Source organism: Cydia strobilella, chromosome 1 (genome assembly GCF_947568885.1).
Source record: "Cydia strobilella chromosome 1, ilCydStro3.1, whole genome shotgun sequence".
Lineage (NCBI taxonomy): Eukaryota > Metazoa > Arthropoda > Insecta > Lepidoptera > Tortricidae > Cydia > Cydia strobilella.
Window position 1 is genome coordinate 31,521,562 of NC_086041.1, and position 12,895 is coordinate 31,534,456.

At 36.0% G+C, this 12,895-nt stretch overlaps 1 protein-coding gene across 1 annotated transcript; it reads left to right on the plus strand.

Annotated features, from left to right (window-relative positions):
* Positions 1–78: 78 nt before the first annotated feature.
* On the plus strand, positions 79–5,334 carry LOC134743563 (lysine-specific demethylase 5-like). Its single transcript, XM_063677083.1, has one exon. The coding sequence runs from the start codon at positions 429–431 to the stop codon at positions 2,871–2,873; it is 2,445 nt and encodes an 814-aa protein (XP_063533153.1). The 5' UTR covers positions 79–428; the 3' UTR covers positions 2,874–5,334.
* Positions 5,335–12,895: the final 7,561 nt, after the last annotated feature.

A 12,895-nucleotide genomic window follows, 5' to 3' on the forward strand; every position in this document is an offset into this window, starting at 1 on the left:
GCTCACTCAAAAGAGATGAGTATGGCAATATCAAGCAAAAAGTATCGAATAAAGAATCTCCATTTCCATTGCGTTACGTACTACGTACGTTATGTTAGTTAGGGAATACGGACACAAGAGTTTGTGTACTAAAATTTGTCCGACATCAATCAATATCTCGGAAATAATTCAATGCATTTTAATGTGCATTGGTTACGTGTTCGTTATCAACTTTTGTGTTGTGAATGGTTTACGTGTGATTAACCTAATGATATCTAAAAATCTGTGGACATTTGTTTTTATTATCGCAAGATAATAAAGATTTTAGGAGCCATTTACACATGGCGAGAAGTCACGTAGACTTTGTTTGGTGAAATGTGGAGTGGACTGCGACGCGTCAAATAGTGGAAAAAGCCATTTAATTGTTAGCACAAGTAAAATTAAATAAAATGGATAGCAAAATTATACAAAAAAATGCCATGCAGAAAACGGCGGAGTTTACTTTCACGGCGCCGCCTGAGGCTCCCGTGTTTGAGCCCACAGCCGAAGAATTCATGGATCCACTCGGCTATATCGCCAAAATTCGGCCCGTCGCGGAAAAGACTGGAATATGCAAAATAAAGCCCCCAGCACGATGGCAACCACCATTTTCATTAGATGTAGACAAATTGAAATTTGTCCCACGGATTCAGAAAGTTAACGAGTTGGAAGCCATTACGCGATTGAAACTTTTGTTTCTTGAAAAAATTTTGAAATTCTGGGATCTCCAAGGCTCTCCTCTTAAAATACCAATGATAGAAAACAAAACTTTGGATTTGTACTGTCTTAAATTCTGGGTTGACGAAGAGGGTGGTTTCGAAAATTGCAATACTCCGAAAAAGTGGCGTAAGATAGCTCATTCCATGGGATACAGTCAGAATGCAAACACGATGAATTTTCTCAGAAATAATTACGATAAAATCCTCCTGCCCTACGATATTTTTGAAAAGAGCAAAGCTGACATATTAAAAACTGTTAAAAAAACCGAAATAAAAAACGAAAATGATGTTAACAAAGCTCACACATTTCGAGAAATATCACTGGAATCCATAAAAAAATTAAAAGAGGAAGAAGAAGAGAATGAAAAACCCCACACCAGTATTAAAAAGATGAAGACAGGGTCAGATATAAAATCAGATGTGGACATCTCTGGAACTAAAACAGAAATTAAACCAGAAAGTGAAGAAATGAGGTGCAATAGAGAACTCAGAAGACTTGCTTGCTATGGTCCAGGTCCTAAAATGCCTGGATTGAATGATGAGGAATTTGATATAACCAAGTCAAGAAAAAGACCTAGATATGAAATGGACCCTTTAGCTATTTATACTTGTGCTATTTGCCAAAAAGAGCATAGAGATGATCTGCTTCTGATTTGTAATGGCTGCTCAGATACTTATCACACCTTCTGCCTGAAACCCCCTCTTAGCACAGTACCAGAAGGAGACTGGCGTTGTCCCTGCTGCATAGCAGAAGTAGTCCACAAACCTGCTGAAGCCTTCGGGTTTGCTCAAGCTGAAAGAGAATATACTCTGCAGCAGTTTGGGGAAATGGCAGATAAATTCAAATCTGATTATTTTGGAATGTCAGGACATCTGGTGCCAACCAGTGTGGCTGAAAAAGAATTCTGGAGAATTATTTCATCAGTAGAAGAAGATGTAACAGTGGAGTATGGTGCAGATTTACACTCAATGGATCATGGCTCTGGATTTCCAACAAAGTCTTCCTTAAATCTTTATCCAGGTGACCAAGAGTATGTGGACTCTGGGTGGAATTTAAACAATCTTCCAGTGTTAAATGGCTCTGTGTTGAGATTCATCAATGCTGATATATCTGGCATGACAGTCCCATGGATGTATGTTGGCATGTGTTTTTCTGCTTTCTGCTGGCACAATGAAGACCACTGGAGCTATTCTATCAACTATTTACACTGGGGAGAAGCTAAAACTTGGTATGGAGTGCCAGGAAGTGGAGCAGAGCTTTTAGAGAAAGCCATGAAGGCAGCAGCCCCTGATCTCTTCCAATCTCAGCCAGATCTACTGCATCAACTAGTTACAATAATGAACCCAAACATCCTAATGGCTGCAGGAGTGCCCATCTACAGGACTGATCAGCAAGCAGGAGAGTTTGTTGTCACTTTTCCCAGAGCCTACCATGCAGGTTTCAACCAAGGTTACAACTTTGCAGAAGCTGTTAACTTTGCTCCACCAGACTGGCTTAAAATTGGAAGGGACTGCATAACACATTATAAAAACTTGAAAAGGTTCTGCGTTTTTTCACACGATGAGCTGATTTGCAAAATGGCACTTGAAGGTGATCGCTTGGACTTGGAAACTGCCTTAGAGACACAAAAGGAGCTAGTCCAGGCAGCTCGTGATGAAGGACGCTTACGAGCATTGTTGGCAACCAAAGGTCTGAAGAATGTGTGCAGAACTGCATTTGAACTTCTAGGTGATGATGAGCGATTATGTGAAGTATGTAAAACAACATGCTTCTTGTCTTCTGTGTACTGTGGCAGTTGTAAATTCATGGCATGCCTGTGCCACGCAGAAGATGCATGCAACTGTCTGTTAGAGAAGAAAACACTAAATTACCGATATGACATGGATGAGCTTCATATAATGCTGCAAACTATTGACTTTAGAGTCAATAGCTTTGACAAATGGATGACTGACACGAAAAACATTTTGCTTCCAACCGCACCTGACATTGGACGACTCCAAAAGTTAAAGAACTTGGTAGATGAAGCTGATGAACTTAAAATACCAAAGTGCTCATTATTGTCACAGCTAAAAGAAGAGTATACTAAAGCAGCTGATAATGTTGAACCGATTGTAATAGAATTAGATGATGATTGAACATCTACAACAAAAGTGGTTTAGTACAAAAGTAATTTTAAGTAAGAATTCTTGTATGAAAATTAGATTTGACCTGCACACTAGATGTAGATGATTGATTGTTTTGTTTCTTATTTAATTGAATTGGAGTTAAACTGAAGTAAATGTTAATAGGCAGCTTAAGTACCTACATTTGCGATTTCATTCAAATTATCTTGGGTAGCAAATTTAAATATGAATGTTAGTGATTTTGCAAGCAAGAATTAATCTAAGAAACTTTATTAATAAATCAAAAACTATGAGTCCAGGAGTTCTGATATAATTAATGCCTATGTGTAGTGTACATGATTCCACTTTTACTATTTATACACTAGCTAGAAATATATTTTATTTTTTGAAAAGTGTATACTCCTGATGACCGGGTTTCAGAATATGCCAGCTTAATTTTAACTCTGTCAAACAGTCAGACTCAAAAATTTATTGGGACCTATGTACCTACTCTGTAGGGCGCGGGTTGTCAGGAGGATATATCGCAACACAACTTGTGCTCATTCAAATTACTAAAGCAGTAATAAAAATTATTGTAAACAACACAGCACCATAGTGAGTTATTTTATTCTGAAGACTGTATATTTAGCAATTAGTGACCATTGAAAATACTTTTGTACCAACTATGTTGTGTGTAAATTTTCATTAATATTTTGAGGTTTTGGTTTAATTTCTTACCAAAGTAATTTTAACAATGATGACTTCTCTATGTGGTACCTATATAATTATTTTCATGAAGGTATTAGACACATGTTGAGTAATTCACTAATTACTTAAATGAAAAACCCTACTTCCATGCTAAAATTATATTGAAAAAACACTGTACCTAGAGTTCAGTGAATAATTTATATTTTCTGAAAGCACTAGAAATATTAACATATTAGGTTATATTAAAAAAAAATGTAGGTATAGCAATCTGTCAAACAATGTAAATTTTGCAATGAATTTGAAAGGAAAGTAAATAGGTATTTTGTTTCATAAGATTGTAAAAAATAAGCCCACCGAAATTATTCACAAATAAGGGTGTGGAAATGTTGATGCCATATGCCACTGTAAGAGGAAAAATCTGTTCTATTATTTATAAATTGCTATTGATCTCATCATTAGAAGTTAACTGCTTTCCATTGATTCATCAACATTATTAAATTCGAATGAAGGGCAAGCAATGTTTCCATGTGTTGAAGTGAGTATGGGTAGTATACTAATCTATGTGGGTAGTCAAACTATAGGTATTCGTGTCTGTTATATTGAATAGGTACTTGAGAAACTTAGGGCTGGTTGCACCACGCACAATCGACAAACTGGTTATCGATAGAAAAGGCGCTAGCAGCTGTCATCGCATCGCGTTTAAGGCCTGCGCACATGCGCGTTGTAATATACAGATCCTTATGAGATATGACACACCGCTTGCGTGACTTGTGCGTGCGCGGCTCAAACATTTTTGCGCATGTGCACGTCGACGCACACGCAGCCGGTGTGCTCTAGCCTTAAGACCTCAGACAACTTCAACAAATTTTAACGAATTACGATTACGTCGATTACAGACGGTTAAGTGCAATCAGCCCTAAGCCAGTAAATTTCTGAGAAATAAGGCTGATTTCTTCACGATGGTAATTATTTATTATTTTGACTAAGTGCTGACCCAGTGCTCATGCACATCTTGTGGTAGGGTAAACCTACCTATTGTTAGCACTCCAATTATTAGTCAATTCGGTTGACGGACCCGCTGCATAAGTTGGAAAGGTCTACAGCGTCGATCAATGGGTGTCTTACCCTACTATAAGGATGAAACATGTAACAATAATTCCATACCTATCTATTGAAAAAGTATATGTACTGGAATGGTATTAATGTCATGCATCACAAAAATAATTTATTATGGCATAGTTGTTTAATTCTGAGCTCTTAGAATGTAGGAGTAATTTTAATGTTAACATTACGATTTAGGCAACTAAACGTAAGGCTATGACATAACATTGTATTTGTATATTCGCCTGCTTAGTTCAGTTAAGAGATAGCCAGTATTCTTTTTTTCTATTTATTGTAAATTTTATTAACGCTCTCCACTTGCGTTCAAATTTACCCAAGTCGCCTAGAAGTGTTAAGTACTGAATTCAATCTATCTATTCAAAATTTGACCTGAAAATGCTAAGTACGTATATTTTAATTGTTAATTTGCCATTGCCCGAATGAATGTATGATTTTTTGTTTGATTGAAAAGAAATAGACTAAACAGTCTATTTCTGGATAATTCAAATTATTCCAGTTGTGTGATTTGTACTGTGATTGAAGAATTTTGTTTATTTTATGAATGAGACAGATAAAAGTTTTTAGCCTCGCAATAAGGCTAGTAAACTTTAAAAATTAAGTTTATTGAGTGAGTATTAGAAATAATAAATATGTTAAAATGAGTAATTAAAATCTTATAAGTCTATACAGAGTTGTTTCATTTTCCCGTTTGTCTAGTCATTTATCGGACCCACGGAGTGACGGAAGTATAGTCAGCTGCATGGAAAAGGTACCTACCTGCATAGAAATTTGTATGCAAAGGTGCTAACTGTGCTAAGCTAATAGCTGCTAAAAGCTGATGTAGGTATACATAGAACTGGAAAATAATGTCACTTTTTTCATCAAAAATTGATCCCTGTCATCGAGCAAGACAGTTGATTGAGTTGATCATAGGAAACTAGAGAAAACGGTCCGAAAGAGATAATCAAACTAGAGGACTGTCTCACTTGCACTAGTCATAAATTGACTAATTTTAATGTTGGGATTATTGCCTAATGAAGTCATTACCCCTTAATCAAAACGAGATGCGATCCTCTACTTCGACTTCTCTTCCAGTCATACTTTTATGTCGAAGTAATCAGTCTGGAATCTATGACCGAGCCCCAATCAAATTAACCAAGGAGGGTTAATTTGATTGAGGATTCAATCTAAACAATTCACATGTCTGCTAAGGCTTTATAGGGAACGTGCATGAACTGTAGGGGCAACACAGGTCCTCCATTAATTACATCACACGTTTAGGGGGAAGGAGAGGGTCAAGAATATGTGACAAGGGGGAGGGGGTCACAAACTTTGTGACGTCACATTAACTTCATCGGTAACCGAAAATTTATTTAAATTATTTTAGTCGCTGTTTTTGAAACGATAATCGTTTTTATTCGATTAATTTTCTTTCCTAATCAGTTTTGGGTACTGAAATTACCAATATTTCTTTTCTCAAAAATATTTTGATAAAATATTAATAAAGGATGAGGGGCTTGCCAAATGTGACCAAGTGTGACAATGAGGGGGGGGGGGGGGGGGAGATAAAACACCTAGAAATTCGTGTGACGTAATTAATGGATGACCCCTTGGCGCAAAATGTAAATGTCAAGTTTAAGCTTCCAATGTAGCCCACAAGATGGCAGACACTCCAACGCCCACAGTCCCTTTAGGAATGAGCATCGGTAGCTGCTGGCCTATAGTTTTTATTCTTTGGCTGTTTATTAACATAAAATGAAATAAAAAATAGTCTTGGTGCATTTTAATTTAACAGAATTAAGTGATAATGATAATCAAATTTTCTATTTAATTGCTTAAAATTTAAATACAAAAAAAAATTTGCTTATAAAAGCATATGACATATGACAAACTAGCCCGGGGCATCGTCCCCAGCACACCAGTATGATAAGTAGTATTAATGATAATCTGTATAGAAGTGAAACAATAAATAAACATTTGCCGACATGATAAAAACAAAAGTACCTACGAGTAGGAAATATTTGGAAAAAAAAAATTTTTTTACAATCCTGTACTTAAATTATTATAACGCCAATGTAATCGATCTTTGATCATGATCAATAATAAATTATTTGCATTGCTCAAAGATTACGTAGGAAACAAGTACCTGAATAATATTTTACGATTGAGGAAGTGCAAAGCAGTGCAATTATTGACGTCAAATTGTTTCAATGCCCAGATCCAATCTGCGCCTATAGGAAAATAACCATATAATAGACAAAATACATGTGTCAGCGCAGCATTAGCCATGCGCAGTGAAAGGTTACCTTTGTATTAGCATGGACAAATAAAACATAAAGACTGACAGCGTGTAAGATACAAAGTTGAGTTTCTCAGATGTTCAGCGCCATCTAATGAACGGAGGTTGAGTTATTTCGACAAGAGGTCTAAGATTTCACCTGTCCAATGTGTATTTTGTCTCAAATTTTGCTTATTGAGAGAGTGAGACGCAATGACATTCAACGATGGAATACCACCCTAAGGGCCGAACAAAATGGATGGATCTCAGGGCTATAACAGCGAAAATCGAAGTTTGTAAATTTCGAGCAACTCTCTGTACGCATTAAAAAGAGAAAGATGCCCGAAATTTGTTACAAGAATATGCACATAATTAATTAATTATACAATAAAAATATGAATAAGGGAATAGCACCTTTTAAGTACTTATTTCACAAATATCACAACCAGGCTTAATATAAACATAATACTGACAGTTAAGTCTAGAGTTAGTCTGCAGTTACGAGTATTCAAGTTATGCAATCGTTAGAAAATATCTGAGATATTTTATTGAAAAATTATTCAATAAAGAACTTAGTTTAGTTATCTCCGAAAACGTACCTTAGTGCACTTTGCAATTTTCCTGTTATAACAAATGCACTGAGGCCCATTTTCCTACAAAACGTGACATTTTTTTAGTGCCAATAATGCCTGTAGTCTCTTGCTAAATAAAATAAACGTGAAAGAAGGGTCAAGGAATTTGATGTCAGTACCATTTCGTACCTTGTCACAGTGACACTAGTATAAGGTCCCTAGCGACTTTCATATTGATTGTCACTGTGACAAACTACGAAATGGTACTGAAACCCATCTTTTCAGTATCCTCTAGCGGCCCACCGTCAAATTTGAATCAACGGTATTAGAAAATTTAATTTTTGTTTCAAAATCGAACGAGACAAAACAAAAGTCTAAGTCCGACAGTCGTACTTCACTCGCGAAACGCTCCTAACAAAACGATAAGTGAACGTGACGTCAAGGTAACTGAAAGGCCATCTTTAATGTATGGAAAATAAGTAAAATTGCGATTTTGTCGGTGAAATATTGCGTTTATGCATATAGTTGCTAGACAATCTCTTTTTGGATAAAATGCAAGGAATCGAATGGTATCTTCACTTTATTTCTTTTTGGAACTTAAAAAAAAAAATTTGAAACTTAGATTTTTTTATCATTTCCATATATTATTTTAATATCCACATTATTGTGGTAAATTGCTCATTTGCTATCTATTTTACTAGATTTTGTTATAAAATTCAAAGTGTCATCATCCCTATTCGTTTGGTTCAAAAGTAGGTTTAACGGATGATGTATTTGAGACCCCTGACAGCCTTCGTTAGTGACCAAAAGTGTTACTGACACTTTATAATACAACTAATATTAATAAGTAGTAAATACTTATTGTCTCCTTAATCTTAATATGAAGATATTCTTTGTGATAACAATTGCAATATATTTATATATGACGTTTAAACGTTTTGTTAATACTTATAACTAGATATACAAGTGTAAAAACATCTATAGCAAAAGCTAACACGTATAAACATTAAAAAGCGGTTACAAAAACAGTCTTTAGATATTTCAGTGCTTATAATATATAGACTAGTGCGCTATAGAAAAGTGGTCCCTTTGTAAAGTCATAGCTAAAAATAATACAGTTCATAAGAATATCTTAACATCCCTAAGTATGGTATTACATCTGTCCAATATCTTGGTCCATATGTATTTGCGTCTCAAATTTTGTTAATTGAGAAAGTGAGACACAATGTACATTGGACAGGTGAAATACCACCCTAAGGCCATACAAAAGAAAAATCCAAAATTTGACACTGAAATTAGATCCTATAAAGTAGGCAATAGTGTTGGTTTTGTTTGAATGAGATTATTATTACATAGGTACCTACATAGTTACGTAAACTTTAATGAGAGCTACCGTTTTTATGCTCACCAGTCGGCGCCACTGTAGATGTCGGTGCAGAAAAACAGTTCTCAAAATTCTTCTATGCTTATTTTTATAAAATCAATACGTTCTAATATACACAAAGGTATTTTAACGTCTAAATATGTAATTTTTTCAACCTGTTTAATTTTGCATATATTTTAGATGGCACTTTTTTTAACCACTAACATTTATTAAGGTATATCTATTGTTTACCATGATTTATCAAAGATGGATAAAGATTTACCACAATTATGAACAAGGAGTGAAAATTTCCGATAAAAAAGCTTGAAACCCCCCAAACTTCTATGCATTTGCCATTTTGAAAGACCTCCATCCACACTAGCACCTCTAGCGGCAAAATTCAACGCGGTAGCCTTCATTACTTTAGTTTTTATCGAACGAAACAAAAGAAATGCAACTCTGTTCCATTTGAAAAATGGTTTCAATTATCATTTAAGTACATTGAAGTAATTACCAAGTACACACGTTCCTTGCTTGTTGAGCCATTTAGGGTTCTAGCTAAATTAGACATTCCATAGCGCAAGTATTGAACAACTGTAAGACGGGGAGGTGAGGGCGAAGATAAAAGTCGTCGTTACGTTAAGCGCGTGTATTTCCAACTTGGTGGTTTTACACTATTAGCAGTATTAGCACTCGCTTGCCGAGCAAGGCCTAGCAGAGGTAGGCACAAGCTTGACCGGAGAGTTTTCTACGGCAGAGACACCACAACACTTCAGCAATGATGAAGGTGTTTAGCGAGCAGTACCGAGACCCTACTTGCATTTCTCCTCAAATAATCATCGGCCGTGGGCCGAGGGTCATGTTTCTACGTTGCACAGTCGTTAGCGAGATCTATCTCGATCACTGCGCCATCTATTGGTGGGCGCCGTAACTAGTATCCATAGTGGAGTGGTATCGGTGCGGCGGCTGCGCTGCCCCGTGCGTTGTGTGCTTTACGGTACTAGTAGCGCCATCTGTTGGCGTGTGGTGGTAGGGGCGTTAAACAACCAATTTAGCTAGGACCCTAAATGGCATAACAATCGCGGAGTGTGATGGTACTATGAGTAGGACCATGGGCGTTAAAAGGATAACCTAATATTAACTTACAAGAATAACAAACAACATGAAAATATGGACGTTTTTTTTTTTTGCTAGACTGCTCAACTATTTTTAACCATGACTCCACAAATTACATGTCTTACAATTAGTATTTAAATAAGTTAAAAAAATGGTGTACGCTTCTTTCACAGAAAATTGTTTCATAGAACGTAATGTTTCGCAGAATTTTCATTTCATAGAAACTTTCTTTTTCAAACACCGTTAACTTTTTAGGTACTACCGCTAAAAGGTCATTGTGTACAATCTATTAGGTCTAACAGAAAAATAGGTTAGGTTAGGTTGGAACTGCGACCCTTTGTGAAAATATATGTTTTCTATGAAATGAAAATTCTGCGAAACATTACATTCTATAAACAATTTTCTGCAAAACAAGCTACAACCTAAAAAATGCATAGTATTCACAACTATTATTAAACTACTTGTATAAATAAAATTATTATTCGAGTCAATAATTATTAAAAGTTATTTTCGATATAAGTGCTAAAAATAGGACATTGCCTATTCGCACGTGTATCGTACCACGTTTTTCAGTACATAAGGCTCTTTAAATTTTTGACGTAGCTACGTAATGTGCTTATTATAGCATAGCACAGGGTGTCGTGAGCACCAGATGTACTGTAAAACTAATTACAGTTTACATAATATTGCTTTTCTTAATTTAATTCTTAATTATTCAAGTGTCAAAATCAATATAAACATTATTATTAAAAATGCAGAGATGGAGTCAATAAATACGCTAAGCTGTGCAAAATTAACATTCTAACAATTAATTAATATCTATAGTAGTGTGAGATTCATTATAGCAAATGCATAAAATATATAGCAAAAAGAACCGAGATATATCTATCAACGGTCAGAACAGGAATAGCAAGTCCTGTATTTTCTAGTAACGTATAGTCGTTAGCTTTCAAGCTGGCCCCTTACGGATAACTATTTGTCTAGTGTAAGTAAAACGGCACGTGCTACTTACATGCATAAAAAAAAGGTTCAGTATCGGAAAGCGCACTTACATTGGTTTTGTGAGTCTTAGACTAGCCCGCGCTCCGGTGCCATTTAGAATTATACACCAACGAACGAACCTGTTTTTTGCAGTAGCGCGTGCGGTTTTACTTACAACAGACAAAGAGTTATCCGTAAAGGGCCAGCTTGAAAGTTCAAGTCAATAAAAATATTATAATACAGGTACATAATTTTGCTCGTGCCGTTTTGAGTAACTTACTATTGTATTAATTATTAATACAATAGTAAGCTATTAATAGTCGCTTTTCTTCTATTTGAATAGAACAGGTGTAGTTGCCATATGTACCTGAAGAAAATAAGAGAACTGTTAACATTACATGTGGTATTTTCTATAAAAAGGGACCTTATTGTCGATGGCGCTTACGCCATCATTAACGATGCTCCGATATGAATACAATGCCGCGCGACGCTGTACGGCGTAAGCGCCATCGACAATAAGGTCCCTTTTCATAGAAAATGCCCCATATCACGGCACCTTAGTTGTTTTACAAGGGGCAAAGTTGTTGTTTAATCCCACGTGCTAATTTTCGTACCCGAGTAAGTGAAAGATTCCAAAAATCTTAAGCGTTGCGATGGTTCCCGGGCAGGATATGTTAAACAAACTTTACTATCGAGTACACAAACATTTTCCACACACCAACGCGACGAAAGCTAGCTGTAAAACATTATCAAATCAGGAATCAAATAAAAAATTCGTTATTTACAAAAACACGGTTTAAATAAAAGGTCTTGTATATTATACGCATCAAGGCTCTCTTTCTTCTTCAAAAACAAATAGTAAAGTTGCTTTTTATCCTCTAGTGGCAAAGTAATATAATACACCTTTTGGGTTGTTTCTTCATATTGGCAGAAGGGGTGGACTTTGGAGTAATAATTTCAAAAGCGTTGCTTTGAATTCTAATAGTATTGACACGTATTGATTAACGGGAAATTTTGGAAATTAGGAAGATACCCCTAAAAAAACGACCTTTTTTGTTATATATATGTATTGTCAAAGTTGAAACGTTTTATTTCACTGTTATTTACCTACGTTCTTGTACTAATATAATCTTTATTGTTTTTGCTTAATAAGCACCTAACTTACACTACATTGACTTATAACACGAAATACCTAAGACACAAGTATTACGTTACTTAGTTTAGTTAGTTAGTTAGTTTTGCTGGGCATTTTCCGCAACTCGACATCCAATGTGCCTATTTTGCGTGAAACGAGGTAGCGCTACTCTAACCACCCCAGCTCCTCCACGAAGCATAGCAAGGTCTTCAGGTTGCTAGTTGCTTCCTTTAGTGTGCATGGATTTCCTAGGTATTTGCTCCTATATACTTCTACCTGTTTACAGTCTAGGAGAATATGTTTTGTTGTTTCTTCTTCTGCCATGCACGCTCTGCACATGGGGCTGTCCGTTTTACCCATAATATGTAGGTGTTTGTTTAGTGTGTTATGTCCTGTTATTAATCCTACTATTTTACGTAGTTGGCTTCTTGGTGTTTTCAGTAATATTTTGGTAAGTTTGTGGTTCAGTTCCGGTAGAATTTCTTTGGTTTGTCTGCATGTCTTCATTTCATTCCAGTACTTGTTGTGCAGTTGTCTGTGATGTTGTTCTAGCTGGTTGTGTATGTAGGATATTGGTAGAGGCATAATTGGCTCGGGTCCATATACCGGTGTTTCTGAACCTTTCCTGGCCAGTTCATCCGCTGCATCGTTTCCTCTTGATCCACTATGCCCCTTTATCCATTGTACTCTTACTTTGTTGCCTTCTTTGCTCACTTCAGTGAGGCTCCGATGGCATTCAAGTATAAGCTCTGAGGTAAGTTTGTCGCTGCATAGCGCTTGTAGTACCGATTTACTGTCTGA

What these genes read in the sequence shown, in the direction of transcription:
- LOC134743563 (XM_063677083.1), top strand. Translation starts at nt 429, where the DNA reads ATGGATAGCAAAATTATACAAAAAAATGCCATGCAGAAAACGGCGGAG.